Genomic DNA, 27,819 nt, shown 5'->3' on the forward strand with positions numbered 1-27,819 from the left:
TGCAGCGAGGAAAGTTCGCTATTTTATTTTCTATTGGAAACTGGAGATCACGTTGAAATTACTAAATGGAGTACCGAATGTTCTATTTTGGAATTGGATTAGTGCCCAATACTGAATAAAACCACTCCCGTTGCTCGCTCAAATGTTCGTCCACCTTTTTTACACGGAACGGTACTGTTATGAGGAAATCAATTTTGCTAAACACGTTTAACAACGTGGTAGCATCAGGTCGATTGTCCTGCGCATCGTGCACAACAAGCACGTCAAGTATTGCGGAGACAGTTCCCTAATCGATGGATTGAACGTGGCGGAGGAATTTCGTGACCAGCTCGCCCCACAGAACTTATCGCCGCATGATTACCTTTGGAGAAAACTAGGGAACGATATTTATCACGAACCACCAACGTCAGCAGGAGGCACACGAGCTGCGTTCATAACTCGGCCGCGGGTACGAAGAAGACAGGAAGCTGTCTAATCTGCCTCAACTTGGAAACAATCTAATCTCCCGCAACTATCATCCGCAGAAAGTGCAAGTGTCGTTCAGACAGCCTTGGCAGGCGATTATTTCTTATTTTCTGGATAAACGACGCTTTTATTAAATGCAGGTGAAACAAGGATAAGGCAGATGTTGAGATGATTTTCCAGAGATCGAAAGTGGTTATTTTGGGTCAACGAATGTCTCGTTGCTTGCTACCCTCGTGTAGCAACAAGTTTTTAATACGTTAATTTGCTGGATACCTAATAACCTTCGACTAATTTTTAGTAGTTAAGACAGATTAAACTGCGAACGGTATTAAAAATATGGTACCTGAAATTAGAAAGAATTATATCTTATATTTATATCCCGTAGAATTCATTAGATTCGAAGGTGCCACTACAGGCCAGTGATGCAGGCATGATAATAAATGTTTAATATTAAGTTAGTTATGCCCATATAAAAATATGGAGAAACCTTATTTTGACCACCACTGTACCTGCGACCTTCCTCTCTAATTATTTAAAAATCAAATCATTAGCTGGCAAAGATCGGGATGATGAACAGTGTCGAACTGGCCAGGATGTCAGCTTGCCCGATGGCAAGTGGCCTGATGAAGTGGCTCCCCTTACACACTGTAATTACTAAAAAATATACGCTTGTTTCACAAAAATTTTAATTGTACTTTTTTCCGTTTATGTATTTTTTCAAAATTTCATTTATTTCGTATGAAAATTAAATAATAGCCTTATATTTATTGGTGGGCCCTCTTTGTCTCCTGGCAGCCAATATTTTTAGACCCAGTTAGACACTGATGATAAGTTTAACCATTTCGCAACAGTAATAAGAATTTAAAAATTGCACACGCTGCACGGGAGTGCAGAACGCGACGAGCCTTTATGCGCACGCGCAGTAACACTCTCTCAAGTTACCACTTCGAATTACCTAATTATCCTATTTAAACAATTATCACTATTACTATTTCTTTACTATTCTAAAAAGTTAATCAATGTGAAATTTTCACATTTACACTCTTTTTTACAAAGACGTATTTTTAAAAATGTTCTACGAGAATTTTTTCTAGTATTCTCGTTTCCAAAGGATATTCACGAGGCACAGAAAAAATCTCACCCAAAGTGTTATATTTTTTGGCGAGTTTTAGCCGAATGCACGGGAAAAGGAGAGAATTTCGTGGAAATGGATAGTACGCCGAATAAAATGTCGACAGTGGGCAGGGTCGAAATGGTCTTCGTTAAAAACCACCCCGGTAAGAGAGATTCAATGTCATTTGCATACTTTTTATGACGTTATCCGCGTTATCTGGCCGGTGTATATACAGTACGAACGAGAGCGTCCGATAAAATTTTCAAAACACGACGTCTACGTATCATGCACGTTAACGGTGGCGCTATATTTGCATAATTTTAATTTCGATGCATCGCTGTGGACATAGATAAAATCCCGGCCATTCGGTAATAGAGCGCAATGCCTCTGGCAATAGTAACGTGTGCATGTACGGAGACAACACAGTGCACATATGAAATCTGCATATCTTAATTCGAATGGATACCTTGCAGGGGCGTCGCGCCATTTTCTATTCGACCACGATAGGCAACTATCCTTCCCGAACGTTTGCTTCAGTATTTACGCTCAATCTTCGACTTAAATGTTAGCTGACTGAGTATAGCAAAACAAACATTTCAGGTGCACTAACGCTGAAAAGTTTGGGTACACATACCGAATTTGTATTCCAATTCAAGCACGAATTACAAAGCCCAATGTTTGCCTCCAAATTAGTTACCTTTATACATTTGCGATTTTAATGTTTAATTAACAATGCCACTGCTGTAGGGTGGTAATAAGCTTCTATCCCCTTTAAAATTATTTATAGCATAAAAATTCTGGAATTTTAAGATTCATTTTTCAGAGTTTGAATTAGATTATGTTTTGTTGTAAGGGATCACTGATGGAAGCTCTTACAGAATAGATAGAAAAGTACGCTACAAGAAAAGTTGTATATTAGTGTTAATAATGCCAAAACTATGGAAAATTCTGATCAAGGAAAATTCTGATCGTAGTTTATTGATTTTAATTGAGAGTCAGGATTAGAATTATTAGAATAAAAGTTTAAGTATACTGTTATCACCAACATGTGTACTTAAACTTCTGAAGGGTGGTGTATATTCTGTTAGGAACCTTCGTCTATTTCTCGAGCATCACGACTGGAGAATTATTGGGAATTTTATAAAGGCAGAAATACAGCGGATTTCACTAAAGTTGCTTTTGAATCGAGTCGTTCGGATGCAATAATGCGCAATGGTACGGATAACGGGGCACAGTTTGCATTCAATTTTGGGATTTTAAATCCCGTGGATAATATAAAAGGGATTTTTGGTTAAATTGTGCAGCCGTGTAGGTGATTTTTATGGAGCAGAATCTCATTGTTGAAATATTCAGTTTTCGTGGTAGAAAAAGTGAAAAGTGTGGCTTCGTATTATTTTAAGAACAAAGGGAGAACCGAGTCTGTTAAACAATATAGATTGTGTCATTGTCAGCGACAGAATAGAAGTCGATCTACAGCCCGATGCCAGAGTGTGGAGAATGTTTAATTAATCCGATTATAAAAGTTTCGCGGAGAATCTGCTAACGATATTGGCACAATTCCTCACTGATCAGCACGTAACACAAAAGTTTTAAATGAGATTCTTACCACAATTCTGCACGTGCCTAAACGATTTATCTATCAGAGTAATAATTACTGCAAACAATTTTTGAGAACGTACGAAAAATTACGAAGAGATATAATTCATACCGTGGTGGTTAGGCACGTCTGACTATACACGGTCCTCTTCTCCTTGCTTTCTTATACGCGCATTGCTACCGTACAAGCCAGTCATAGCTTTTGTGCATTACAATACGAGCATGACACCGCGAATTTTAAGAATTTCAGACAGAACTTAAAAAACAATTAGCACCAATTCCAAATTTAAACCAATAAACTTAACGTCCACTGCGAGCAGAACTAAATTTTGAACAGAACTGGCTATATTCATTTAATCAACAGTATGTGTCCCAAAATTAATTAAATGTGAATCAAATCTTTGAATACCTACTAAATTTGGAGAGATGAAATATCAAAAAGTGTATAATGAGAAATTAAAATTTAATACTAAATTATTTTCTTTAGAAAGCTTGTCGATTTTTCGTAAACTTCACGACCTAGAGAAGGAGTTTAGAGACACGAAGGAAGGATACTGCCACAGCATTGTGCGTATCATATCGCCATAAAGTTACGGGACGCTACAAAACACCACGGTAGTTAACAGTTAGAACGGCTGTAAAGTAGGCAAAGTACAGAGGAGAGTTTCTGCTGGCAGCTTTCTCAAGCTACGCTTTATACGAACAGTTAAATCCTGGTCCCTACGAGCAGCAGTCGTAACTCCATTGGTTCCGTTGAAATTGTCGACTGCCCACCCATCATCCTCAACCACAGAACAAGAAACTTTCGCGAAATTCTTGTATTATTTCCAGATAACAAGGGGGTATCTTATCGTTCTATAAGAATGGCCATTTACCAGCTTATAGCTCCACCATTGCTTACTCATTCGACCTTATAATAGCCCTCCAATCATATTACGTATCGATCACCGTGTCTGGAAAATAAGCTACTCTCATCTAAACGAGTAAAGTAAGTAAACTGTCTACGATCTCCATTTCATATATTCAATACAGGCCCTACATTTAGAAAGTAATCAATTCTGCTTCGAAGAAATAGGTTCGCAAATGCGATATAAAATTCTTTTCATACAAAACTCTGTTTTGGAAAAATGAATTTTCAGAAATATGAAAAGTGGATGTGTTATTTGATTAATCGACTAAAACTCGTCGCCACTACAACTCGATTACTAAAAAGAAGGCTTCGAACTGAATTTTCTCGCTAAATTTTTAGCAGTGCCCCGTATACATGGCACGCACTAACTATTCATAAAATTCAAACCCAATCCAGGGCGCGATCTAGGGGCGCGCAAGCAGGGCAACTGCCCATAGCGGCAAAATTGGTAGAAAGAGAAAATGGAGCTCACTAGAAACCAATAAAAAAAGTAAAACTTTTTGAAAAAGCGGTACAAAAGTAGGTGATACATTTGATTTCTGCTTTGTTACTGTTATTCTATGAACATTAATTTTCTTATAAGACAAAAGGCTTTCGTTATTCAACAAATACCTACAACAAATTTCACTCGCTGTCAAAAATTATACTTTAAGATAATTATTTACAATTAAATATAAAGGGTAGCAGAACTCATTTTTCCACAGAGCGGCGAACAAGCTCGATTGGGCCCTGACCCAATTGAACACTCGCACCTCGCGAATCTCCTTACAAGAAGCTTTACGCCACATACCAAATGTTAAGGATTCGAAAGGCGACGGGGTTTATGATGCGGACGTGCTCTCTTTGCTATTTTTGAACTTAAAATTTCATTAGCGCGATTATTGTGGCTGTTAAGCATCATAAACAGGGGAAAACTCCAAATCCCAGTTATAACGGGTCTTGGAGTTTCTCCTGGCGCTCAATAGTGATTGCCGCATCATAAACCCCCTGACAAGTCGCGCACGTGAGGGTTGTTTCTGCCGCGGGACCTTGGGGCCTGTCTCGGGGTCTCGGTACGGTGTCTCCCACTGCATTTTGTTCATTTGGAAAGGTGGGCGGAGTGTTGACAAAATCCAGAAAAACCGCCAACGTGTCACCTTAAGGACACTGATTGGAAAGCGAATATTTCCACCCTGAACGGACCTCCGTAGCAGACCAGATGGTGGGGCAAACCGAGGTTTCGTTAGAGGGTACGCGACGAAGGAAGAGCAGAACTCAGGCCACAAAAATCCGAAAAGGTTCTCGGCTCCTGTCGGCCTTGGAAACGGCCATACACGTTTTTTAATACACGTTCTTTAATACATTTTACATATTTGTCGACCATAGTAACGGTCATTTATAATAAATATTATTGGTCAAAATCAAGCGTAGTTACTGAACCAGCAGTGTATACACGTAACAATTACGCGAAAACACCAAACACAATAAGTAGGTGTTTAAGGAAAGTAGGGGGACGGACAAGTAATAACGTGTGCCTGATCAAAGATCGTGCTGGCAGCACTGCCATGAATCAAGCATTAATAGGATCCCGATTACCCGAGCTAAAGTAGATCGACTCCGACGCAGCGCGATGAAAAATGGGTGTAACGGCAGAGGAATAATTCACGGCGTATGAACCATGAAATACGGAGGCTGCCGCGGCATAGCGGGACGCTGCTCATTTATGTGGCAATGCGCGATACTACAATGCCGTACGTCACCGTACCCCGTGGTAAACAGAGGCTTCAATGACTCTTCATTTCGCCCGTGTTCGCCTAACGAAAACACGTGAAAAGATAAATCTTCCACGGTGACGTTTCTCGTAAAACGTTCCGGTGTCCTCTCGAAATAACTCGCGCGCCCGAATCATTCAGGCCCCGTTGCATTTTAATGATAATCGAGCGACGGGCAAACGGGTCGTCCGACACCGTTTACCCGACCGGCCTGGTAATCATTCTTTCAACAGTCGAAAATGCCTCCAGACACGGGGCCGAGTCGCGTTTCCGCGCTCAAATGCGACGGAGCCTGAACAAAAAAAAAAAAAGAAAAATGCAAATTAGTGGTGGTTGCGGAAACTCGATTCTATCTGCAACAGAGTTGAACAGGGTTAGTCGCGAGGAATGGACGCGAGCGCCCATTGATTTCGTTTTTGCAGCGAAACCGAACGTCCCTGAAAGTCGGAAAATTATAGAATTGATCTATGGCGGTTGGGAAAGCTATCGACTAGAAACGATAGAGATTTGCTCGAGATATTCGACCCACTGCAAGTCGTAATTTGAAATATACCTTATGATCGAAAAGTATCCGGAATTTGTCAATAAGACGAAAACGGTTCGATTATTCATCGATATTTATTTTATTCCCTTCAAAGTAATCTCCATCGCAAGCAACACACATATTCCAACGCTTTTTCCAATCTTCAAAAGACTTTTCATAGGCCGATTTTGGAATCGCCTTCAGCTCCTTCTGCGAATTCTCCTTTATCGCCTCAATCGTCTCAAAACGCTTTCCGCGAAGTGGTAACTTGAGTCGTGGGAACAGGAAAAAGTCACACGGGGCCATGTCAGGTGAATACGGAGCTTGCGGAACGGTATTAACGTTGTTTTTGGTCAAATAGTCGCGTGCAAGATGAGATGTGTGAGCCGGTGCATTGTCGTGGTGAAGAAACCACAATTTGTTTCTCCACAATTTTATTCCGGCCTCTTGCGACGAACATTCTCCCTCAAACGCTTCAGTACGCTCACATAATGCTCCTTATTTACTGTTAGGCCTGGCGGTATATATATGATTCGAGTTTGGTCTACTTCGAGTGGTTGTTTGAGAAGAATATTTTTTAATTCGAGTCCTACAATGGAAATTCACGTGGAACGTTTCAGCTGCTTCGTACCTGACAAATGTGATAAATGTTTGGTGATTTAGAAGTCGTCTAGTTCTTAACGCTGGTATCTCTAAGCAGATAAGTGTCGGACACCTTTTTGCGTAGCGACTAATAGTTCAGACATACAAAGATATTTTGCAATCTTCTAGTAATCATTGTGCTCTCCACAGAGTGAATAGATGCGAAATACCAGTCGCGTGTCGCGGGAGCGTTCTCTGGCTCACAACTAGTGTTTTAGACTGATTTGTCAAAAATAGTGCTCCGTTAACAAAGCTGAAAGAAGTAGTAAACACGGAAATACAGTGTTGTCTCTGAAATTGCACGCGTTTTCAGATTCTCTATACGCGTGAAGCTATCCCCTCTACTTCTTCCGTAGTCGCCGCACAGTCGAAATACAGAGAATCAATTAATTTTCTTCGACTGAGCGACAGAATTTGGGTATCGCATATCAAAGAAAAACCCGAAGAAGCCGAACGCCGAAGGAAAAAATGACTGCGCATCGCCCTATACCACTCGAGCGCTTGAGGAATCAAAGCAAGCCGAATAGGCTACTCGTCTCTCAAATTGCGTGCGCCCGGCCCCGACGCTCGCGTATATAGAGAGACAGAACTGTACGGCGAAATTCAAGTCACAAGCCGTAGAAGTTGTGCCTCTCACTAGTGACGCTCAAGGGCGGATCCAGAGGGGGGCGATAGGGGCGATCGCACCCCCCCAAGTGTAATAAAATTAAAAAAATATTATGACACTGTGTACCATTCGGTATAAATAATTATGTGAATTTAATTATTTAGGTTATAGTATCAGATAGAAATATTAAAATATAAATTACAAGCAAATTTTAAATCTTGTAAAAGAAACTTCAAAAATGTACTTAGGTGCTTTTACATATTTCGCCCCCTCCAAGAAAGGCTCCTGAATCCGCCACTGGTGACGTTCCAGATAGTGCTCCTTTAACGAAGATAGAAGGAGATAATGCTCGCGAGAATGTATCCAAAATACATGCAACTCGCGAGCCACCCAAGCATCTCGCGTGAAAAGGCTCCGACACTCGGCGGAAACAAACGTCACGAGTTGAAGCTTAACGTTTGAATACCGAAAGGCCTCTTTTCCTCGTCGCGTACAGGCGCGCAACACAGGGGCATTACACCTTTCCAGGGATTGTCTCGTACGTCGAGACAACTGAACCCTATACATCGAGCTTACTGGCGGAAGATCGTGTCGCTGGATTTACTGGCACGCGGTGCAAATAGCTCTTCATAGAACTGCTCTGCCCATCTTTGCACTGTTTTTCGCGACTACGCCGCCCCGCTTTTGACTAACTTCCGTATTCAAAGCTATTCTCCAGACCACTTTCGCCCAGAAAAAAGCCGGCTGCCCGGCGACGTGTCCCTCGCAACTGCTGCGCATCAGATTAGTTCCCCCCTTGAAGTTTCCTCGAAAGAAAACGGAAAGGAACAATCCACGTATCAAACTTCTTCCTCCCTCTGCTTCTGTATTGCTTTTATGGAGTACACCTTGTTTCTTTACCTTCGCAAGGCTATCGCAAACTTCCGTCCTTTCTTCTGGCTTCTGTGTGTACTTTTGGAAACTGCTCCCTAGTCGTGCCTCCGGGAATATTGAATTAGAAACTGGAGCCACACATGCACCATTATCTCCATGGATATAGGGATGTTGGAGGGATGGCTATAAATTTCTTATTGCTTTGTGTATCAACAAATTGTACAGCAGATGTAGGTACATATAATGTTCTTTTAGTTGAAGTATAATATTTTAAAATATGTGACAAATAAAAGGAGACATAATTTTCATATCGCAGAGATATTATTTCATAGAAATCGTATGTTTAGGAATTGTATCAAATTTGCCAGCAAGTAAGCCCCTTTCTGTAATGGCTCGATCCAAACACTTTTCGTAAACTCCTACTGGCGAAACAAGTATGTAATGTGCTGTGCATACACTTTTGAAGCATTCTCAGATTAAATCACATGTGAATAAAAAGTGTTTAGAGGCAATTTATTATGCAGTTCTTTACCATCAGAATTCGTCCAGCAGCCTAGGAAATGCGCGCCGCACAATTTTTTAGAACCGATACGAAACATTACGGTCACAGTCGCACGAAATTATTCCCCACACCGATAAAACGTCCTATCCGCCGTAAATCGGACTTTAAGCCTTTCCTGCTGTACCGAAGAGACGGAGGAACCGCAATAAATCTGCGCGACCCTGCGCGTCCCGTATATCAAGTTAGAATTTCAAACGAAAATCCGTCGGAATATTAGAAATTCAGCAGCACTGCGAAGTGACGTTGTTTCCGTGTCAAGTATACACTGGAGGGTTCCAAGCTATCGCTTCATGCTGCGCGGAACACTATGTAAACAGCACCCTACCGGCTAAATAGTCTTCGCAAGAAAGTTGCCTCGCGAAAATGCACAGTGAGTTCGTTAACTTGGATATTTTTTCACGAGGGGCAGTAGACACTTTTCTATTTGCGATATCTGATTAAATACCGAAAGCTGAGGTATAGGCAATAAGAGATATGGGCAATCCTAATTTTGAGAAGCCAGACCTAACCCAATTTTAATTTTAAGGGGTGAAACGTACCTGTATCATATCGACGCGCGTTACGAAGAGTAGCACGTTTCGTTTTTTTTTCTTACGGGCAACTGCATGTAGAAAAATGAAACGTGCTACTTTTCGTAACGCGCATCGATGTTATCTACATTTTACATTGCTAGTGCTAATTCACATCAAGTTCGATATTCAGCTATTGTAGCATAGCAACCACAAACATTTATTCTATGGCAAAATATTCGTGAAATGACGTTACAATGATATAAATTAATCTACTTGTTAATTTATGTGCATCATCAGTGTCTACTAACGTTCTAATAATCTCGAATGTAACTTTTTTAAAAATGGTCCAAACGACTTGAGTCTTTTTTTGAGAAGTTAGGAGGATTAGTTTACTAGGTAACGTGTTTTGTCGTTTTGAAAAAATATGCAATTCGTCGGAATAGCGAAAAAATAGTTACCCACTGCATTTTTGTTGTATTTATAAGTTCTTTTCCTTCTTTCTTTTTTTGAAAATAAGCAAAATATATCCTTCTTTCGTTTTATTAATTAAAAATTCTTGCATTTAAAGGTATGGATACGTACCAGTGGCTCAAATTATTACTTTTTTTGTCGCATCTTCTAACTTCTGGAGAGAATTAAAAAAAAACGAAACACATCGGTTTTTTCATTTTTTTACTACAATTAGTTCTTTGCATGCCCTTTAATTTGGTGTAAATTTTATCTGCTCCCGAGTGTTCCCACATGAGAAGAAATACATTAATAAAAGGAAAAATTAGACAAATCTATGCTAGAATATTATTTTTAAAAGATACTGAGCTTTGAATTCCTTCAGATTCAACTGATAGTGATGAAGATGTATAATAGGAATGAATAATTTAAACTTTATTATCAATACAAATTATTTAAAAAATTAATTTTATTTTTTTTATAATTGTTTCATATGTTTGCTATTAATTTGTGTTTAAATGTATTTTAAAAAATATATATTTTATTTGTTTTACAAAAGTATGCACGATATGATTAACTAATAAAAATTATGTTCAAAAATATATTTTAATGAATTATTTTATGTTAAAAATTAATGTTATTGTGTACAAATATGGTTAACACATCAATTACATGTAAATAACTGTATCTCAATGGAAAATTGATTTTTTTTCTTATATACTCGTTACGTTACACTGTGAGTCGTGGTTAAACGAATAGGTGAAAGCATCGCCGCGCGAAATGCTCGCCGTCCACACAAAACAAACTGTATTCTCTTATCGGTACATTATCAATTGTCAGACACATTCAGGCCGCCGCACGCGTTGCGTTCCCGAACGCGACCCGCACAAGATATAATTTGTATCGGGGCTCTGATTCCCAGTAACGTAATCACATCGAGCGCGGCCAAATTAGCCGTGGTTTACGCTTTGATACGAATAGCAAATGCGGCCTGCCATTGCCGATAAATTATCGCTGGCCTGCGTAATTACTATCTCATTTCGTCCCTCTGTGATCCCTACAATGTACTTAACTTCACCGACGCCAAATTGACAACACGCTGAAGCGAAGATAAACGCGCGTTGCTACAACACGTCACTTTCCTAATGTGAGAAATTTTCTGAAGGATCGCTTTTCAGTTTAAATAAGTATTGTGTTAAGGATTCGAAAGACTAGGGCATTTATGATGCGGACGTGGTCTCTGCTATTTTTGAGCTTAAGAATTTCATTAGCGCGATTATTGTCACTGTTAGACGTCTGGTATAATAGATAGGGGAAACTCCAAATCCCAGTTATGACGGGTACCCTTGGAGCCTCTCCTGGCGCTCAATAGCGATTGACATACAGTGACTCGCATTAATATTCGGACACTATTTAAAATCGCATAACTTTTTTAGAATTGGTCCAAACAACTTGAGTTTTTTTGAGAAGCTAGAAGGATTAGTTTGCTAACTGACGCGTTTCGTCGTTTTGAAAAAATATGTATTTGGTTGGAATAGCGAAGAGAATAGTAAAGGTCGATTTTCGCTGATTTCGGGAATTTTCGCGATTCTCGACCTTATTCTGCGATCTTTAAACGTTTGTAGCTCGGAGCAACGTTAACCAATTTTTATGTAATTTTAGGCACGTACACAACTTACTGCAATCTACAAACGGTTTTTTTTTTAATTTTCATTACAAGCTCACAAAAAAAGTGTAAAAATCGATCTTTACTATTTTTTTCGCTATTCCGACCAAATACATTTTTTTTTCAAAACGACGAAACGCGTCAGTTAGCAAACTAATCCTTCTAGCTTCTAAAAAAAACTCAAGTTGTTTGGACCAATTGTAAAAAAGTTATGCGATTTTAAAAAGTGTCCGAATATTAATGCGAGTCACTGTATCATAAACCCCCTGGACCGCCCAACGTGCCGCATTTCAAAACTGATTGGTGTACGAACATTTCCACCCTGATCGGACCTCCGTAGTAGAGGTTGGTGGTGGGACAAACCGAGGTCTCGTTAGAGGTTTCGCGGAGGAGGAAGATCAGAGCTCAACTGAGAAACGTCACAAAAAGGTTCTCGACTCTTGTCGACCAGAGCAACGGTCAATTGTGATAAACGTTATCGTTTTAATAATCGAGCATGTCACTGAACCAGCATCCATCCACGTAACAATTGCGCTCAAAGCATATTGATTGAAGTTTGATGAAATAAATAATGAGAGACGTACACTACAGGTGGAAAGTTTGAAATCAGTTTGTGAATTGGGGGGCACAAGGATTCTCTCATTCAACAAATAAGATTAAGTAATTCTTTTAACAATTATTACAATTTTAATGAACATCAACAAGTCGCTTCAAACTTTTAGTTAGTAGCGTATACTATTTTATTATTCAATGATTCCAGTTTTATGATCTTTACTTATTTTAGTTTTATTTTACTTAGTTTTCACTTATTTGTTGGGAGGAAGTATCTCGTTATAACATTCGCTGTTTCACTCCTATCAAAGTTTACTTATGATTTGGGCAAATCATATTCAGTTAATATTCGAATTATATTTTACTCGATACCCCCCTGGTTCCTGTGGTGCATTCATTACTGACATAAAAGCGGCCACCGAATGATTATTCAGACATCAGGCACGGGCGAAATCTTATTAGAATGTAGTAGAACTCCATTTACCCGAACACAGAGATAGACAAAAACGAGTTGGATAATGGAGGCTCGCAGATTCTCCCCTTTCTCGACGTCCTTTGATTCGAACAATACAAGCTAACGTTCGCAAAAATGTATTCAAAGACATTTTTCGAAAGTATATTCAAAGACATTTAATTAATATTTTAAGGGTACCTTAAAGGTGAGATTTTGTGAAGTACAATCTATAAATACTTTGCGAATTAATATCTTTTATTTTTTATTCTATTTCACCTTGATTTAAGATCACGCTGTTCTAAAATTATATAATATAATTTCCATGCTCTGGTTTGAAACATAAAATATTATGCATGACGACCTATCTGAGTAATGGTGAATTCTAACTTAACAATTACTTTCAAAAGAAGAATAGTACAAAATTTCGAATGAAAGAGTGCTATGGTGCTTTGAATGAATACGTGGATCGTTTCCAATTAACCCTATCAAATGAACCTGTGGTTAATGCATGACCTAGCAATATTCGGTGCAGAGAACCGTAGTGCTTCGTAAAAAAATGAATTGCTTTACTCCACTTTTATTTAGAAGTGCTATGGTTTTCACAAATTCGTATAAAAGGCACATGAGTTTCCAAAAAGTAAAGTTAAATGTCAAATGTTGAACGCCACGAATACATTTCAAAGCATCGATCATTCTGTTTGAATGAACAAGCCTTTGATCACCTAGACAGTGTTATTTACGCATGTAGACACAGCTCGAAAATTGCATTCTTTCACATAGCGCATACAAAATGCACACGTTTACTCTTACGTCAAAGCTGTGCAGGTTCCACGCGTTTGCATTTAGTTTGTGTCGGGGAACATACATTATTTAATTATTTGAAATGTTTTCGCGTACGTGTATGATTAAATTATCATAAATATCATTAAATCCATATCACAGTTCGCTAAAGTGTTTGTGTCAAACCGTTCGTAAAATTGAAAACAAAGCTGATTTCAAATGCATCGCCAGTATTCGGCGAACTATGTATAACGATATCGCGAGGAAATTGACGCAACAGCAATCCCCTTAACACAGGACGCGCTATAGAACTAATTAAGCCGCAACGCAAAATGCGAGTTCGTGGAACTTGTTAAATCCCAAGTTGAACAAGTTAGAAACGGAAACTAACTTTCTGTTTACTCCAAGTAAATTGTCGGTGGTGCTTCAGTCGTGCCGTATTTATTTCATTGAACTACGGGTCACTTACACGGAACTCACAACTTTCGGGGACTTCATTGGGATTTCGAAAACGTCTGACAGGATTAATAAGAACCTCTCAACACACGACAATTTTATTCAAAAACCGCCTGTGTCACACCAAAAATATCTGACTTATACGGTAACACTTTTAGAAATAAATAAAAGATATTTCATTCAAAGGATTATTTAACGATTTGCAAAGAAGATCCCTCAGTAACGATACAATCAGGGGTTGTCGGTTTAAAAAAAACGGGTTTAAAAACAGGATTTTATTTATAAATTTGTAAAATTCGAAAACTGGATTTATATACTAGAATTAACATGCAGAAATGAATTAATTATTTAATTAAAAATGTTAGCATTTTGACTTGAAATCGCCTCGGAAAAAAGCATATTGTAAGAGGTAACAGTTTACTGTAAAACTACTCTTCATGAGTTCATATTTTCAGAAAAAAGTACTAAATGGAATAAAGATTTATAATTGGGTACCACCTTTTAAAAAATTTATATTTTGTACGGATTTTAGTTATTATAATTTTTTTCTTTGGTTCTTTATAGATAGAGTATATTTTATTTTGTTATATTTTTGTAATTCCATAATATTAAAGAAACTGAATTTTCTAAAAAATAAATACAAGTATTTATTTACTATTTTAATTATATTTTTTTGTGAAAATTCGAAAACCGGTTTTTTCAAAAGTCAGTTTTTATATAAACCCTAGATACAATTCCCTAATTAATGTCAATTCGATCTAAAAAATTCTTCTGTTACTCCTGCAACGTTCAACTCGCACTCAGTTAACAGGTGACTAATGACTTAACTATCAGAAATGAAAGTAAAAAAGGTATTCCCTCATTCAGAGTGGAAATCAAAATAGAATAGAGAAGAACTGAAATTATAAAAGATATAACAGAACTATTATTATTCTATAAATAAAAGAATAACTGATATTATAAAGGATACAACAGAACTATTATCTTAATATTTAAAGCAGAAAGCTTCTAATATGTTTGTGTGTTTATCTTTCGCCTAAAAACTTTCGACCGATAAGCTCTGGGGTCACAAAATGTGCCTCAGCTCATTATGCTTGACTAATCCAGATGAATGTGAATATTTAAAAAAAAAACTAAAAAAAAATTTTTTTTATAAAATCAAAATCTAAATTCCGGGCGAAGCCGAGTATTAAGCTAGTTATTCTATAAAAAAAATATCTCAATCTAATTTTCTCATCCCCTTTTACACTCCAAGAAACTCAATTCCCACCGCGGCATTCCCACCACAATTTGTCTAACGTTTAACATCGCTTAAGCAAGCATTTACAGAAAAACAATGCAAACGTTTAACAATGGAAGCAAAACAATCTCTCGAAAGTTATTAGCTCGCTATAACTGGAGTTGCCGCACGTTGCCGCAATCTCTCCGCGCAACAACGGCTGCCAGACACGTTCTGCCGAAAAAGGGATGATAAGAAATTTTTAATAACTATGTACACAAAGCGCGGAACGTGTTTGCGGGCTGCAATATCGCACGCACAGACGCGGCGGCGCGATTTCCCAGAGAATGAAACTGTTCGGCAGTAGTAAAGCGTACCATCTCTGACCTCCTTTCAGTAGTTACGGCGCGTATGGCTCAGACAAGCGCGGCAGCTCATCTGCGTGGAAATGAAGCATCGAAAATGCGATACCATTTTTAGAAACGGGATGCCACGCACACGGGTGAGTTACGGAACAGCGTGTCACGGGATTTGCAACGTGAACCGATAGTTAGTATACTATAGGGTGCGTTAGTAATTATGGCACAAGCAGGAACAGGGTGATTCGTAGTGGAGAAATAAATTGAAAATGTGGATTTACAGTTTTCTGTGTTTACTTCGTCAATTTGTATATACATATATTGAAATTTGTCGAAACATATTGATTTCCAGAACAATCTATTTGATCTGCTTCTTCTCGAAATAAATTTTTTAACGAATTATTTATTCAACTAAAATATTAATAAAAATTTAGTCGAATAATGCCCAACTCTGTTGTATACTTTCTGCTCCTTTAACTAAGATCCCCATCTGCTTATGGGGACCTTCCGGTCTAGAGCCCAAAAGATAGGTGATCTTTAGGAATTAATTAAAGGAAAATTATTATATATGTTGCATCAAGATTTAACCCCTTCCTGCTTGTACTATGATTACTGGGACACCCGTAAACTCATTCTCAATCCACGTTGCAAAAGAATTCATTAAAAATCCCTTTAAATTACTAAGGAACTTATTGAACATTCGACGTATGTATCTAATGTTTCGTATTTCAACAATTTTAATATTTCGCTATTTCCCAATAAGGGTGTACAATCCCACAAAGGCATTCGAAGATCATTTAAAGTGGCGGATTTAGTTAGAACAATTTCCAATCCTAGAATAAAACTAAACCATCCACCGTTTGAGAAATATCGATTAAAGCTGCCAGGGATGTGATCAGTGGTCATACAGGGGGAATGGTTGTAAACTGAAAACGGGGAAGACGACCGAGATGGAGGCAGAAATGAGAGCAAATGGGTAGTGTCGGCGTCGACCAATCTACTTGCACCCCGGAGGATAAACTTTCAATTGCTGTAACTCGGTAACGAGGATAAATTGGATATTTTGTTACGGACTTGCAGTTTTGACTTCGCCTTCTCCCGCGTGACCACCGCCACTCGATACTCCATCATCGACCAGAAACTTTTTATTTATTGCACATCGGATTCCACGGCACGCTTCAGACGGCAACGCTACATTTCCTCTTGCACATTAGATTAATGAAAGTGTCCCATTCGAATCTGAGTGGCTTCTAAACCTATCTGTAATGGAACATTAACCACTGTACAGTGCATTTGATAGAAGGAAGCCTTATTACAGAACTCTAATAAGTCTACAGACCAGCATTGCGATAATCTTCCTCGTGCTCTTTATGTGTCCCTCCACGACATCGTAATATTTCACCCTCCAAATCCGACAGGGTGGCTTCCGTCGTTCGAAAAAGAGCAGTAGGTTTTGCGAAATACTTTAATAAGCTAGATAAAGAGCAACTCTACGATTTAAATTAAACGTCTGTCTGCCTCAGGTTACAAAAGATTAAGGGAGTATTCCACTGTCACATGCGATTTTTTTAATTTTTTGGATTTTTTATGGACTTGATGAAAGATTTTTATACTGAACTTTTTACTGTATATTTATTATACCTTAAACTATGAATAATTTATTTTGGGATTGCAAATATGAAATAAGAATTGCGCTACAGCCCTTGAAAACCGAGCACCTCGAAAAGAATTGCTCGATTTGTTGCCATGATTCTGGTCCTGGTTCATCCGAAATAAAAAAAAAGGATTCGGGCATGACTATCGTCGGTAGCAGATTTGGATACGAATTTCCAGAATTCTTAAAATGGCTGCAATTTGAACATAAAGTGTCGACTTTCGCGATTTTTCTTCGTCCATTTCTGGCTATAAAATTAACAAAAAATTAGAAAAGAAAAGTATTTTGGCCTAATTCTGCTGGGAACGATAACGACACATCTCCTGAAGATGTGTGCACAAGATGGGCCCAATCGGTCAAGTAGAATCTGGGATATCAAGCATTTTCTACAACACCGTTTTGAGAAAAATGCGTTTAAAGTTTTGCAAACAGTTCTAGTGGAGAAAATTCTGCTTACACCTAATATTTCCTTAAGTCCAAAAAACTCGTGAAAAAAGTAAAAAAAAATACATGTCACAGTAGAAAGCCCCCTTAAGTTAGTTAACGAATTCCCGATATTTGAAATTAATTTGCTATCACGAAACTTATCGACACAGTGGCGTAATTGAGCCTAACCTCATATTGTTGTTCTAAACAGACTTACAATCAGGCACGCGATAAGAGATTCTATGAAAAGTATATTTGCAATTTCACAAAATCCTTCTACACTTTAAAATAGAAAAATACTGTATGCATATTGAACGTGCGAAAGCTCCTTTCCATTTTCTTCGTCAGTTTTGTTCCACGTATCGCCACGCCGCTGCAGCGGACACTATTTGCGACCCACGCATTTAATCTCCAGCTATAATTCACGGAGATTGAAACGTAACAGTGCAGTGATTGAATTACGAACGGGAGAAAAAATCTCGGATGAAAACTATTTCCCGAATGATATTGTGTTGAAAACGGTTACCAAGCTTTTAATGAGAACCGCGAGAGCTTTCTATGCGTCGAAATGAAATTCCTATCGGCATCTCTTTGTCCCCGCTGAGTACTCGAAGTATGAAAAATTTAATCGCAATTATGCAACTGCGGCGCTTGAAATCGACGCCACACGATATTCCCGACGAAAGACACTCGAATTCTAGTATTTATTACTAAGGGAGGGACCGCGCGAGGTGCTGCGCATCGATTTTAACGTAACTTCGTAAGTAGAGTAAGCAAAAAATGTTGCAACCATTCTTGATCTTTTGAGTATACACTTGACAATTTACGAGGTATTTAAAAATGAAGATGGTGCTTGACTCGCTACTTCAATATGTGCTTGCCACTTGAAACTTCTTTCTAGCAAGAGTATACATCCCAGTGGGTGGAATTGAAGAATTTTTAGATACAGCAATTTCCAGTTCAAGGTTCGTTTCAGAAGATCTAATTACTTCTTCATTTTGGTTTGAATTTCTACGGAAAACTGTGTGTTCAGGATTATTATTTTTGTATTTAAAATGGACTATCTGGTCGTGTCCAAATGAAACAGAAAGATATACAAGCATCTTTATTTGTGAACCTTTGTTACGCGATATTTGTTGTTAAATATCTCATCAACTTTTGAGTGGTTACGTGAAAGGCAAAGCATAGGTGCAATATTTTAATCGTGTAGGTATCTTTCTATAGAGTGTCGTTAAAATTGGCTGGAATTATTTCGCGCAGTCCCCTTGTGAATTCACAACGTTTCGATGTAGCTTAGTACTTCGACAGTAATAACAGGATACAACATTTCATCTGAAATTCTGTCGAACAAGTTTTCAATCAAACTTTCTGCCATTTGCCAAAGGAACAATGCGAGCTTGCAAATGGGACACGAATAATCGTGTGCAACCCAATCGGTTCTTATCGTAATTGAATTTGTTACTGCATCGACATTTCCACAATATGTCCCAAATTATACCAGGTGGCATTTAGCACAGAAAACTAATATGGAAAAGTCCACACAAACGTGCGTCCGAGTTGACCGTGTTTCCGAGGTTCAGCGAGTTTGTTGTAACGTCACGTTAGGTGATTGAGTAACGCCCTTGAGTATCATCCCTCGAGTCAAGACCTTAGGAATGCGTTCAGCATACCTTCTACACTAATGTCCATAAGTATTGATGTACTTTAACCCTGGAACGACACTGTGACACTTTTAGGAGATGCCCGACACCCTGGGGTCGCGGGCGACTGCAAATTGAAATTTGCATATTTCAAATTTCACTTAACGTGCCCGAAAAGTTCTTTTGTATTTCTCTTAAGGTATCTTTAGAGAATATATTTACAGCATACAGGTTTACAGTAAGGAAATCGAAATTTGCGAGTGAAGGGGTCCCAGAAGAAGAAGAAAATCAGAAAAGAGAAAATAAAAAAAATAAATTTATTTCTATTTCATTAAAATTGATCGAATTTTATAAACCGACTTGAATGTCACGCTGTAAACACAGAACTGGCAATACTGTGGACACCCCAGAATTTATTGCGTTTGTGGCAACCATGGTACGCGAGAACTCTCAAAAAATAAATTACAATATAATTTCTAATATAATAATCTAATATTACTAATGATATGCCCATTAAAAATTCATATATTTAAATGCCAATATTTATTTCTTTACTTCTTTCTTTATTATTATTGTTATTATTCTCCTTTTTGGTGAAAGCACGTTATGCTTTTTTTCCCCGGTGGAGAAATTGTCTGGGGCCCCAAAGTATTTCTCGCGTCCAGACCCCTTTATACAGAAGGCCGGCCCAGCATATATTGACACGCTCGTGCGAAGCATTCAAATTTCCTGAGGTCGCCGACGACCCCACAGTGTCGTTCTAGGATTATACCCCTAAGGTGCCCTTAGGAATGTGACCAAATAAGTGGAGCCCGGTAATATGCAACAGAGGACACATTTTGTGGTCACCACCCTCAGAAGCATCGTTTCACCCGCCGCGTAAGTACGCCCCCAGATTAGCCACTAAGCCTCTGCGCCCTGCGAACACCAAACTGCCAAGATTCGCAGCATCATACGAGGCGCAAACACGCCAAGACATCTGCGACTCGTCCGTGCCATTCGGCGAGTTAATAGCCGGTACAGGTCGATTCAATTCCCTGGCCGTCACCTATTATCAATTAAGGCTGCCTAAATCGGGATTGTCGCGGGTAATTAATACCGCCGGGGGAAAGCGGCGATTCAGCGTTTCCTCGACGTCGCCGTGACGATGTTTCAGCAGCGTCGCGACGACGCTCAGCCGCGAAAGGCCCCGGCCCATTCATCCAGGAATAATAGGCTGCCCCGGGCGTTACGCTGCAGGGCAGCGCGGCGCGCAGCTTCCGTCTTCAACTATTTACTGTTTTCAACCTATGAATTAAAGAGGAACTCCACCAGGCCAGCCGCCGTTTCCATTGGGATTCTCGTCGTGCCCCATACACCGCATTCAACAGCGACGACACGAAAACGGTATTGTAGCCCGTTCACCGCGCAGTTACTTTACAAAACTGTTCGTACATTCTCGGCTTCAGCTGCGGACAATTAGCCCTCGACGGGCGCGGAACTTTTTACGCGTCGCCAGCGCTGCTAAGAGCCCGCAGACTTTTACCATTCTCCCTCTGCTTTACCTCCTCGCCAGAGCAAAGTCTGGGCTAGTTATAAACAATTTTATAATTTTATTAACCGCTCATAGGCTGCGCTAACTTCTTCAATGGCAGAATAATATCTCCTTCGTTTCCGAGTAATTTAAAAATATTAGGAGATTATAATCCGAATCACAGGCGGAGTCAGAGGGAGGCCGAGGGCCCCTGGCACCCCCCAGAGAAAAAGGAAGAAGGAGATTAATGTAATCACGGCTGAAGTAATTCAAGAGCTTCGCAGGAAGAAAGGAAAACTCGTTTTTATTCTTTAAATACATTTTTTGCATTAAAAATATTTTCATCCGTCCAACTCGGCTCCCCCCCACCAGAATTAAATCTTGAGTGCGCCACTGGTCCGAAGTGAATTCCACGAGAATTTATTCATACCGCGGGAATATTGTTTATACGGTAAAGAGAAGCTCGTTCCCGTGAAAAAGTTGAACAGTGTATTACGAAATGTAATAAGTACGTTACCGAGGGAACGATTCACCATTCGTCCACTTTTACACGATATCGCGCAATCGATACATTCTCCAATTAACAGCGGAACCCTGTACCAGCATGGACACAGGAGAGAGTAAAAGAACAAGAAGGGGGCTAAAATCGTCGACCCGAGTTGCAGCGCGAGCATCGGCGGTTTCGAAATTGCTCCGCGAAATTCGATAAGCAAACGGTCCAGCGAGGTTTTCTCCCGCGGCGCGTAAAATCCGTCGAGGTACCGAAATTCATTTTTATTTCGCCCGCGACCCCTGACTTCTGGCCCCGGCGTCGGGGTCGAAGGAATTCGCCGCGGACGTAACGATTTCCTCGCGGCGAATTACACCGCGTTCGTTATCTCGTTGCGAAAACAGGGGAAAGGGGAGTATTTCGGGGACGGATCGACGCGTTTCGCGGGGACACCGGCGGGAAAAATATTTGCGGGGCGACGCGCGGGAACGGGAGAAATATGCGGCGCCTAATCCTCGCGATTTTTCTGCCTCCGGGACCGATAGCAGCGCGGAACGATAACGCCGGGAGATCGCGCGGGAGAAACTCGATTCCCTTAAAGTTCCGCAAACACCGGGCGAACGCACGACGTGGTTAGGTCCGGGTTAGGTTGCCCGGCGGGTGGGAAAAATGAAAATCCCGTTGCCACCCTGTGCGGAGGGTGGCCGCGCATCGCCGACCCCTTTTCTTTAGATCGTCGCGTGCAGGGCCAAGCAGGAGCTGTTGCTAGCCTCGCCTATCCGCTGGGGTCTTTAGGGGCACGAAATATTAATAGTCGAGAATTGCTTCGAGCCCGTTTGTGCGATGTCAGCGCGGTAAGCGATCTGGATTAAATGCTGGGGTAGCGTGGCTGATACCTACAAGTTGTTAAATGGGGGACACGGTGGTCCATTTCTCCATGGTATTAAAGTATTTATGTGCTTGTATTATTCACTGTTGGTATTGCTCCTTTGAAAGAGCAGGGGTTTAGATCGCAATAAGGGCAGAATTCAACTTAAGGGGTGATTCTACTTTGAACTGCACGAAAAATTAAGCTATTTTTAAAGATATTTTTCTCACTGCAGCACGTATTAATAAATTAATCTTTTTGGTATTTATTAAGCTACTATTATATTATACAAAACAAAAAATGAAGCAGAATGTTTGCAATTTGTTTTAATTGTTTATTTGAAATAGTGGATTCCCCGACTCAGGCTTATCCGAAACAAAAAATTCCGAAAGATTCTTAATCTGTATGGGTACCGCACCCGATCGCTTCTACTTATAAGTGTAGGGACTGTAAGGAGGGGGACTTATAATAGGTGATTCCCCGACTCAGGCTTATCCGGAACAAAAAATTCAGAAAGATTCTTAATCTGTACGAGTACCACGCTTCTACTTATGAGAAGAGTAGAGACTGTATGGAGAAGTAAAGTGAGATGTTTATATAGGGTGTTCAGGTTATTGCTATCTAACGTTTTTCTTGTAAATCACAAGTATATGGAAGAATATGTGAATGTATAATATATTGAGGTTGTTGATCTAAACAGATAAATGATTCAATCCTAAAACGTTGATGAAGGGAATATGTTCTTGCCTCTGCGAACTTCAGATTACAGACTCATAAAGTATCTCTGCAACATGAGAAGCCAAGATTCACGCCCACGCCTATAAAATTATCATTCGTGTTCGAGCAAAAATAAGATTATCAGCTGCTGAAGGGACGACCTAAATTACGACCCCCTGGCGCCGTTGTTAGTACTCGAGTTTCGTTGCTATATGGCGTATTCAAGATAGTTAACAAGGAGGGCGAAAGCGCGATGGAAGAAACTTAATGCCTCCCTTAAAATATGAGAAACAGAATCCCAGAGCATTGACCCTTCCTACTGCGAAGGCGAACGTTGCAGCGAGGAGGAACTCCAAATTTAGATTTTTAAACACCCCTTCCAGAAGTACAGTTAAATAAAACTGAGAATAATAAGGCATGAAATTGCGTTTGAGTGAAAATAATTGGATATTAGAATTGTGTCTGAAGGCTATAAACTGTTTAATGTAATTGCCACCAGGTGGTTACTGATGGCAACGGGACTTCCCGAATATGAATAAGACGCTTATTTCCTACACATCGGGCACCCTTCCAAAATCGAATTACATCTCGTTTCTGGTATATTAATCGTGCATGATAACCGACTAAATAAATTATTGAGAACACGTATAAACGCAAGTTCTGAAAAGTTTTTCTTATAACGCAAAAGCAAGGATGAAAATTGAAAGCAAACTATAACCTCATTCATACATATTCTCTCCCGCTATTTAGCAAGCGCAACGAGAACGCATTGCCAACCTATTTCATGCAACACTGCAAAAAGTTTTACCGAACAGATTATAAGTCGCCCGATACTTTTAACCGATTGTTAATTACTTTTTACGACTACTTGCGCGAACTCTAAGCAGTTCTTGTGTTGTATATGATTAAAGCAGTATTACTATTCGCAACGAACGTGCATAGAACATTTCTTCCTAATTCAACGAAAAATTATTCGAAAGTAATTCGTTTGATTGTTAAATCCAGTTGTTATTCAATTACTGTTGAAGTCAGGTGTCAAGTACCGTTTCTTTTAAAGGTTAACATATTTATTCGCTTACCAATCGCAGTACACACGCCTAGGATTCTTGTCAACGTAGTGAGATGAGTGTCGGTGTTCCTAAGGTAGGTGGACATGCCGTCAGGATCCGTTGACGCGTTAAAATCCTTTACGTGTGTCACCATATGATAAATAATAGCAAGTGACCGGCTGATTACGAAACGAGAGTACTGCCGATTAAGCGAACGAAATCAGAAAACCGTTTGATGACTGACAAGAGACACGTTTAGCGAACGCGTGAAACACAAATTCTGGCACGCACGACATCCGCTCCCCTTTGAAAGTCACGCGGAACTGAAAGGCTACAGAGCTTTACTGTCCCCGCGCTGAAGCCAGCGCGTGCGTAGAATCCCTGTTATTGTTCAAATTCTTCCCACCTCCGTATTACATTTGCCGGATTTATCGTAATTTGTAAGCGAGCGAAAAGAGAGAGAATTGCTTGAATAAAAGTAAATCGAAAGTTTGAAATACATTTTTTTTCGTTCCACGTTTACTTTTGGGGGAAATTGAATTTATTCTAAGTTGATTCACTTTTGCACTAGGGATGAATAATAATTATTCATTGATGAAAACATTATATAGATCGAGTGTAAAAGAAACTCATAAACCTGCAAAAAAGGTAATAAGTAATAAATAAGTGTAACAAAATAATTATAATTATTATGAGATAATGATGATCTCGGTTAAACAATAAAAGGCCAAATTATTGAAAACAGTGAATAAATAAGTGTTAAAACGTAACACATATCGTATATTTACAACAAGTACGTTTATTACAAATGTGTGCATTACAAAAATATATTCACCTGCGCACGAAAGCGTGTGATTCAATTAAATAACACATAAACATCGAGTGAGGTAGTGACAGTTGCAACAATACATTCATTTATCGAACAACAAGAGTATTTAAAATATATATCTTATTTCTAACAGTGTACAACTTTTCCCTTTGTCTGTAGTTTAAGATATAATTCTTAAAGTTAGAACACGTTTTAATACTTTAACACATTGAGACTTCTTAGCATTATTTAACAATAACAGTGTATTTGTATATTACAGAAAATGTTACTTTACATCATTTCACGTTGCTGCGGTATCACAATCATGATTTCACTCCTTAAAGTTATATTAACGAAAAACGACTCGGCCGAGGATAGAAACGTAAAATTCTTTTTCCAAGTAATTCAATCAAACGTCTGAGCTTTCTAATCTTACACTCGTTCCACTTGCTATTCACACTAGTTGACGAATCAACGTTCAAATTACAGAAATGAAAGTGATTTTACAAAACTCAACGAAACCCAACTAATTGTAATTCGTTATAATTTCGTTTTTAATTGGCTTCTCTTCTTTCTGGCTGTACTGCTTCCAGCATTATAATCCCAATTGGTATTAGATAAGCTTAGCTTAGACGATTGCCCAGGAATTATATGTCTCCCTTGGATTTCCAAAGCTTCGTTATTATCGTGGCTACTTTGTGCAGAAACAGGCAGAGTGGAACGAGATATGGGACTTAAAGGTTTTCTGTTCCGTTGTAGCATTACTGACGACGGCGTTGAAGATCTAAAATTATAGAAAGAAGTATACAAGGTATTATTCATAGGTATAACAACATTAATGTTCTCTACCAACCTATTTTTGCTACTGGGAAGTCGTGAAGTGTCTAACGGAGCAAGCTTTATATTTTTCGGCCACACAGCAGGAGAAACAGCAGCATGCCAAGCAGACTGGTAATTTGAAATTTTTACCGGGGTTGAATACTTTCCTGAATTTTTAAAATAAAGAATGTTTCTACTTGAGCCTACTGTAAAGTAATATTACTACTAAAAAACATCGTGCACCCTGTATTTACTACACATAATCTTAGTAAAACATATTACATGCCTTGGAACGTAGAAACGCTCAAAGGCTGTCCCATGTACTTGATCGGAGTAGTTTTCACAGTAGAGAAACTTTCCTTGGTCGACAAAATATAAGGCACAGGGCTAACAACAATTTTTTCATTAAAAACAGTTCCAAGTTTATTTCTACCAGTGTGCGGCCTAAAAAGTTTATCTTCGATGGCAGACGTAGCATCTCTCCCATTTTTTATCCTATCGTTATCTTTAAAATTATCATATTTTCTATAAATAAGCACAAATTATAAATACATTTCGTACAAAAAATTATACAGCCTTTTCATAAATATATCGTAAGCATACCTGTGACTTTCTTGTACACTCGTGTGAGCAGAATCTCTTATCATCGGAACACCGTGGCTCTCCATCGCCCTACTCCTACTACTTGGAAATCGCTTATCGAGAGGAATGGTCTCCTCGTACCAATGTAACTTTGTACTCTTCGCAGAACTTCTACTACTGTGAACCGACGCCCTGCGTATTTGCAGAACTTCGCTTAAATCATCACCTAACGATTCGATTTCATTCTCTTTATTCGGTAACAGCTCAGACATTATATATTCCGAAAGTATATCAAATATCTTTTCTTGCGGCGTTGTTTGCAATTTATGCTTGGACGAACTTCCCTTTCTTTCCTGTAAGCAACAGATTGTAGATAACTGATTTCTAATATCATCGCAATTAGCCGCCATTAAATGTACAAGATATTCTTCACCTTCATTGAACCGCCGTGTCCTAACAATAATTCTTCATCGTGCGAATCGAAACTAGATTTCGTTTCGCTACTATTTCTATCGACATCCTCGTATCTGCTTTTAAGCGAAAGAAATGGATTCTTCCCGACTACCCTTAAATGCGGTATTTGTGTTCTCCATTGTATGCATTCCTCCAAAAGAACTGTGTTGGTCACTTGCTCCCCGTCCTCGTAAAGTGTGTTCTCGATAGCTTCCCATTGTTCCAGAACTTTGGCAGTTGTGATACCTTCCATTTCCGTCGAGTAAGATAAACATGTTGCGATGCTTTCATCCAAAGTTGATACACGGTCATCGGTATCTTTCCAAATCTTCTTCTTCTGCAAACTTGGCAGTTGAAAGTGATCGCTCGATTCGCCCTCGTTACCCTCATAATCTCTCAGCCTTGGCAAGTTCTCTGGTGCTTTTACTTTATGCGTTAATGAATGTAATCTACAGTAAAATACAAACTTTATCTTCCCCTGTGCGAGCGGAAGTAATTCTGTAGCGTGGAAAAATTACTCGAAATTCATAATGAATCGTGACTTTGAAATATGGATTGAAACAGAATTTTATTTGAAGTGCAATAATGTAAGTAAATACAAGCAAAATGAATGAACCATTACTGCAAAACGTACGTGCTCCGTTTAGCTGTCTTTTTATGCATTTCATGCTTCTTAAGATGTATCTCTACTCAATTAAAGTCACTTTTAATCATTTATCCGAAAACCTTTTCGATTCCCTTATTACGCAAAACCTCCCACGGAGTCCTCGATAATTTTATTGATTATTTTATTAAAAGAACATCTCTGACCTAAACCTTTAATTTGAATCATTCTACCGCCATCGCGTCACAAATCATTCCCCAGTTTCCTTCGGCAATTCAAGAAATACGATTTTACCATCAGATAAGGTTTAATCGACCAAAATTCGTGGTATACACACATTCCGGAATTTATACTACATTCAAAACATATACGCACGCTGGTATGAATTGCGTGCTCTCTATTGGTCAATATTTAAAGCGACAAATTCCTTTATAAGCATAAACTGACTACATATACATACTAATCGCATAATACGCTAATGTATTATTCGAAAGAAAAAAATTATTTCATCTTAAAATGAAATAATACATTGAATGCAAGGTATAACTAGTATAACTGGTATAACGCCCGTGCTTTTCATTAAGCTAGATTTCCCTGCAGGCAACGTCAAGAATTTCAAACTCGATTTTCTCGAAAATGAAGCGCGATATGAAAAAAAGTTACTCTTTCTTTTCGGCTTATAGCAAGTAAATAAGTCGAGAAAAAGGT

At 39.0% G+C, this 27,819-nt stretch overlaps 2 protein-coding genes across 8 annotated transcripts in view; both read right to left on the reverse strand.

Annotated features, from left to right (window-relative positions):
* Positions 1-24,151, reverse strand: part of LOC143378331 (uncharacterized) — a 96,035-nt gene extending 71,884 nt beyond the window's left edge. For all 4 annotated transcript variants that reach the window (XR_013088237.1, XM_076830024.1, XM_076830022.1 and 1 more), the window contains exon 1: positions 23,876-24,151. Coding sequence is in view for 3 of the 4 variants with exons in the window: in XM_076830024.1 (XP_076686139.1) it covers positions 23,876-23,999 (124 nt within the window). In the remaining variant the exon portion in view is untranslated. The remainder of the gene's footprint in view (positions 1-23,875) is intronic.
* Positions 24,152-24,602: 451 nt separating this feature from the next.
* LOC143369565 (uncharacterized) lies at positions 24,603-27,514 on the reverse strand. Of its 4 annotated transcripts, none has more exons than XM_076813690.1 (6): positions 27,142-27,514; positions 26,488-26,956; positions 26,076-26,407; positions 25,759-25,997; positions 25,507-25,675; positions 24,603-25,437 (listed from the first exon to the last, which is right to left on the reverse strand). In XM_076813690.1, the coding sequence occupies exons 1-6, from the start codon at positions 27,168-27,170 to the stop codon at positions 25,194-25,196; spliced, it is 1,482 nt and encodes a 493-aa protein (XP_076669805.1). In that variant the 5' UTR covers positions 27,171-27,514; the 3' UTR covers positions 24,603-25,193. The 4 variants fall into 4 exon arrangements, with proteins under 4 accessions (XP_076669805.1, XP_076669796.1, XP_076669786.1 ...); XM_076813681.1 differs by having other exon boundaries at positions 25,507-25,639; positions 27,318-27,511; XM_076813671.1 differs by having other exon boundaries at positions 25,507-25,639; positions 25,759-25,967; positions 27,142-27,511.
* Between the last annotated feature and the right edge of the window lie 305 nt (positions 27,515-27,819).

The sequence above is a fragment of the Andrena cerasifolii genome, chromosome 1 (genome assembly GCF_050908995.1).
Source record: "Andrena cerasifolii isolate SP2316 chromosome 1, iyAndCera1_principal, whole genome shotgun sequence".
Classification (NCBI taxonomy): domain Eukaryota; kingdom Metazoa; phylum Arthropoda; class Insecta; order Hymenoptera; family Andrenidae; genus Andrena; species Andrena cerasifolii.

Coding starts and splice junctions, on each gene's coding strand:
- LOC143369565 (XM_076813690.1), bottom strand. CDS start 27,170: ATGCATAAAAAGACAGCTAAACGGAGCAC. Junction 26,408..26,487: donor GACACGGCGGTTCAATGAAG/GTGAAGAATATC, acceptor TGTTGCTTACAG/GAAAGAAAGGGAAGTTCGTC. Junction 25,998..26,075: donor AGTGTACAAGAAAGTCACAG/GTATGCTTACGA, acceptor GCTTATTTATAG/AAAATATGATAATTTTAAAG.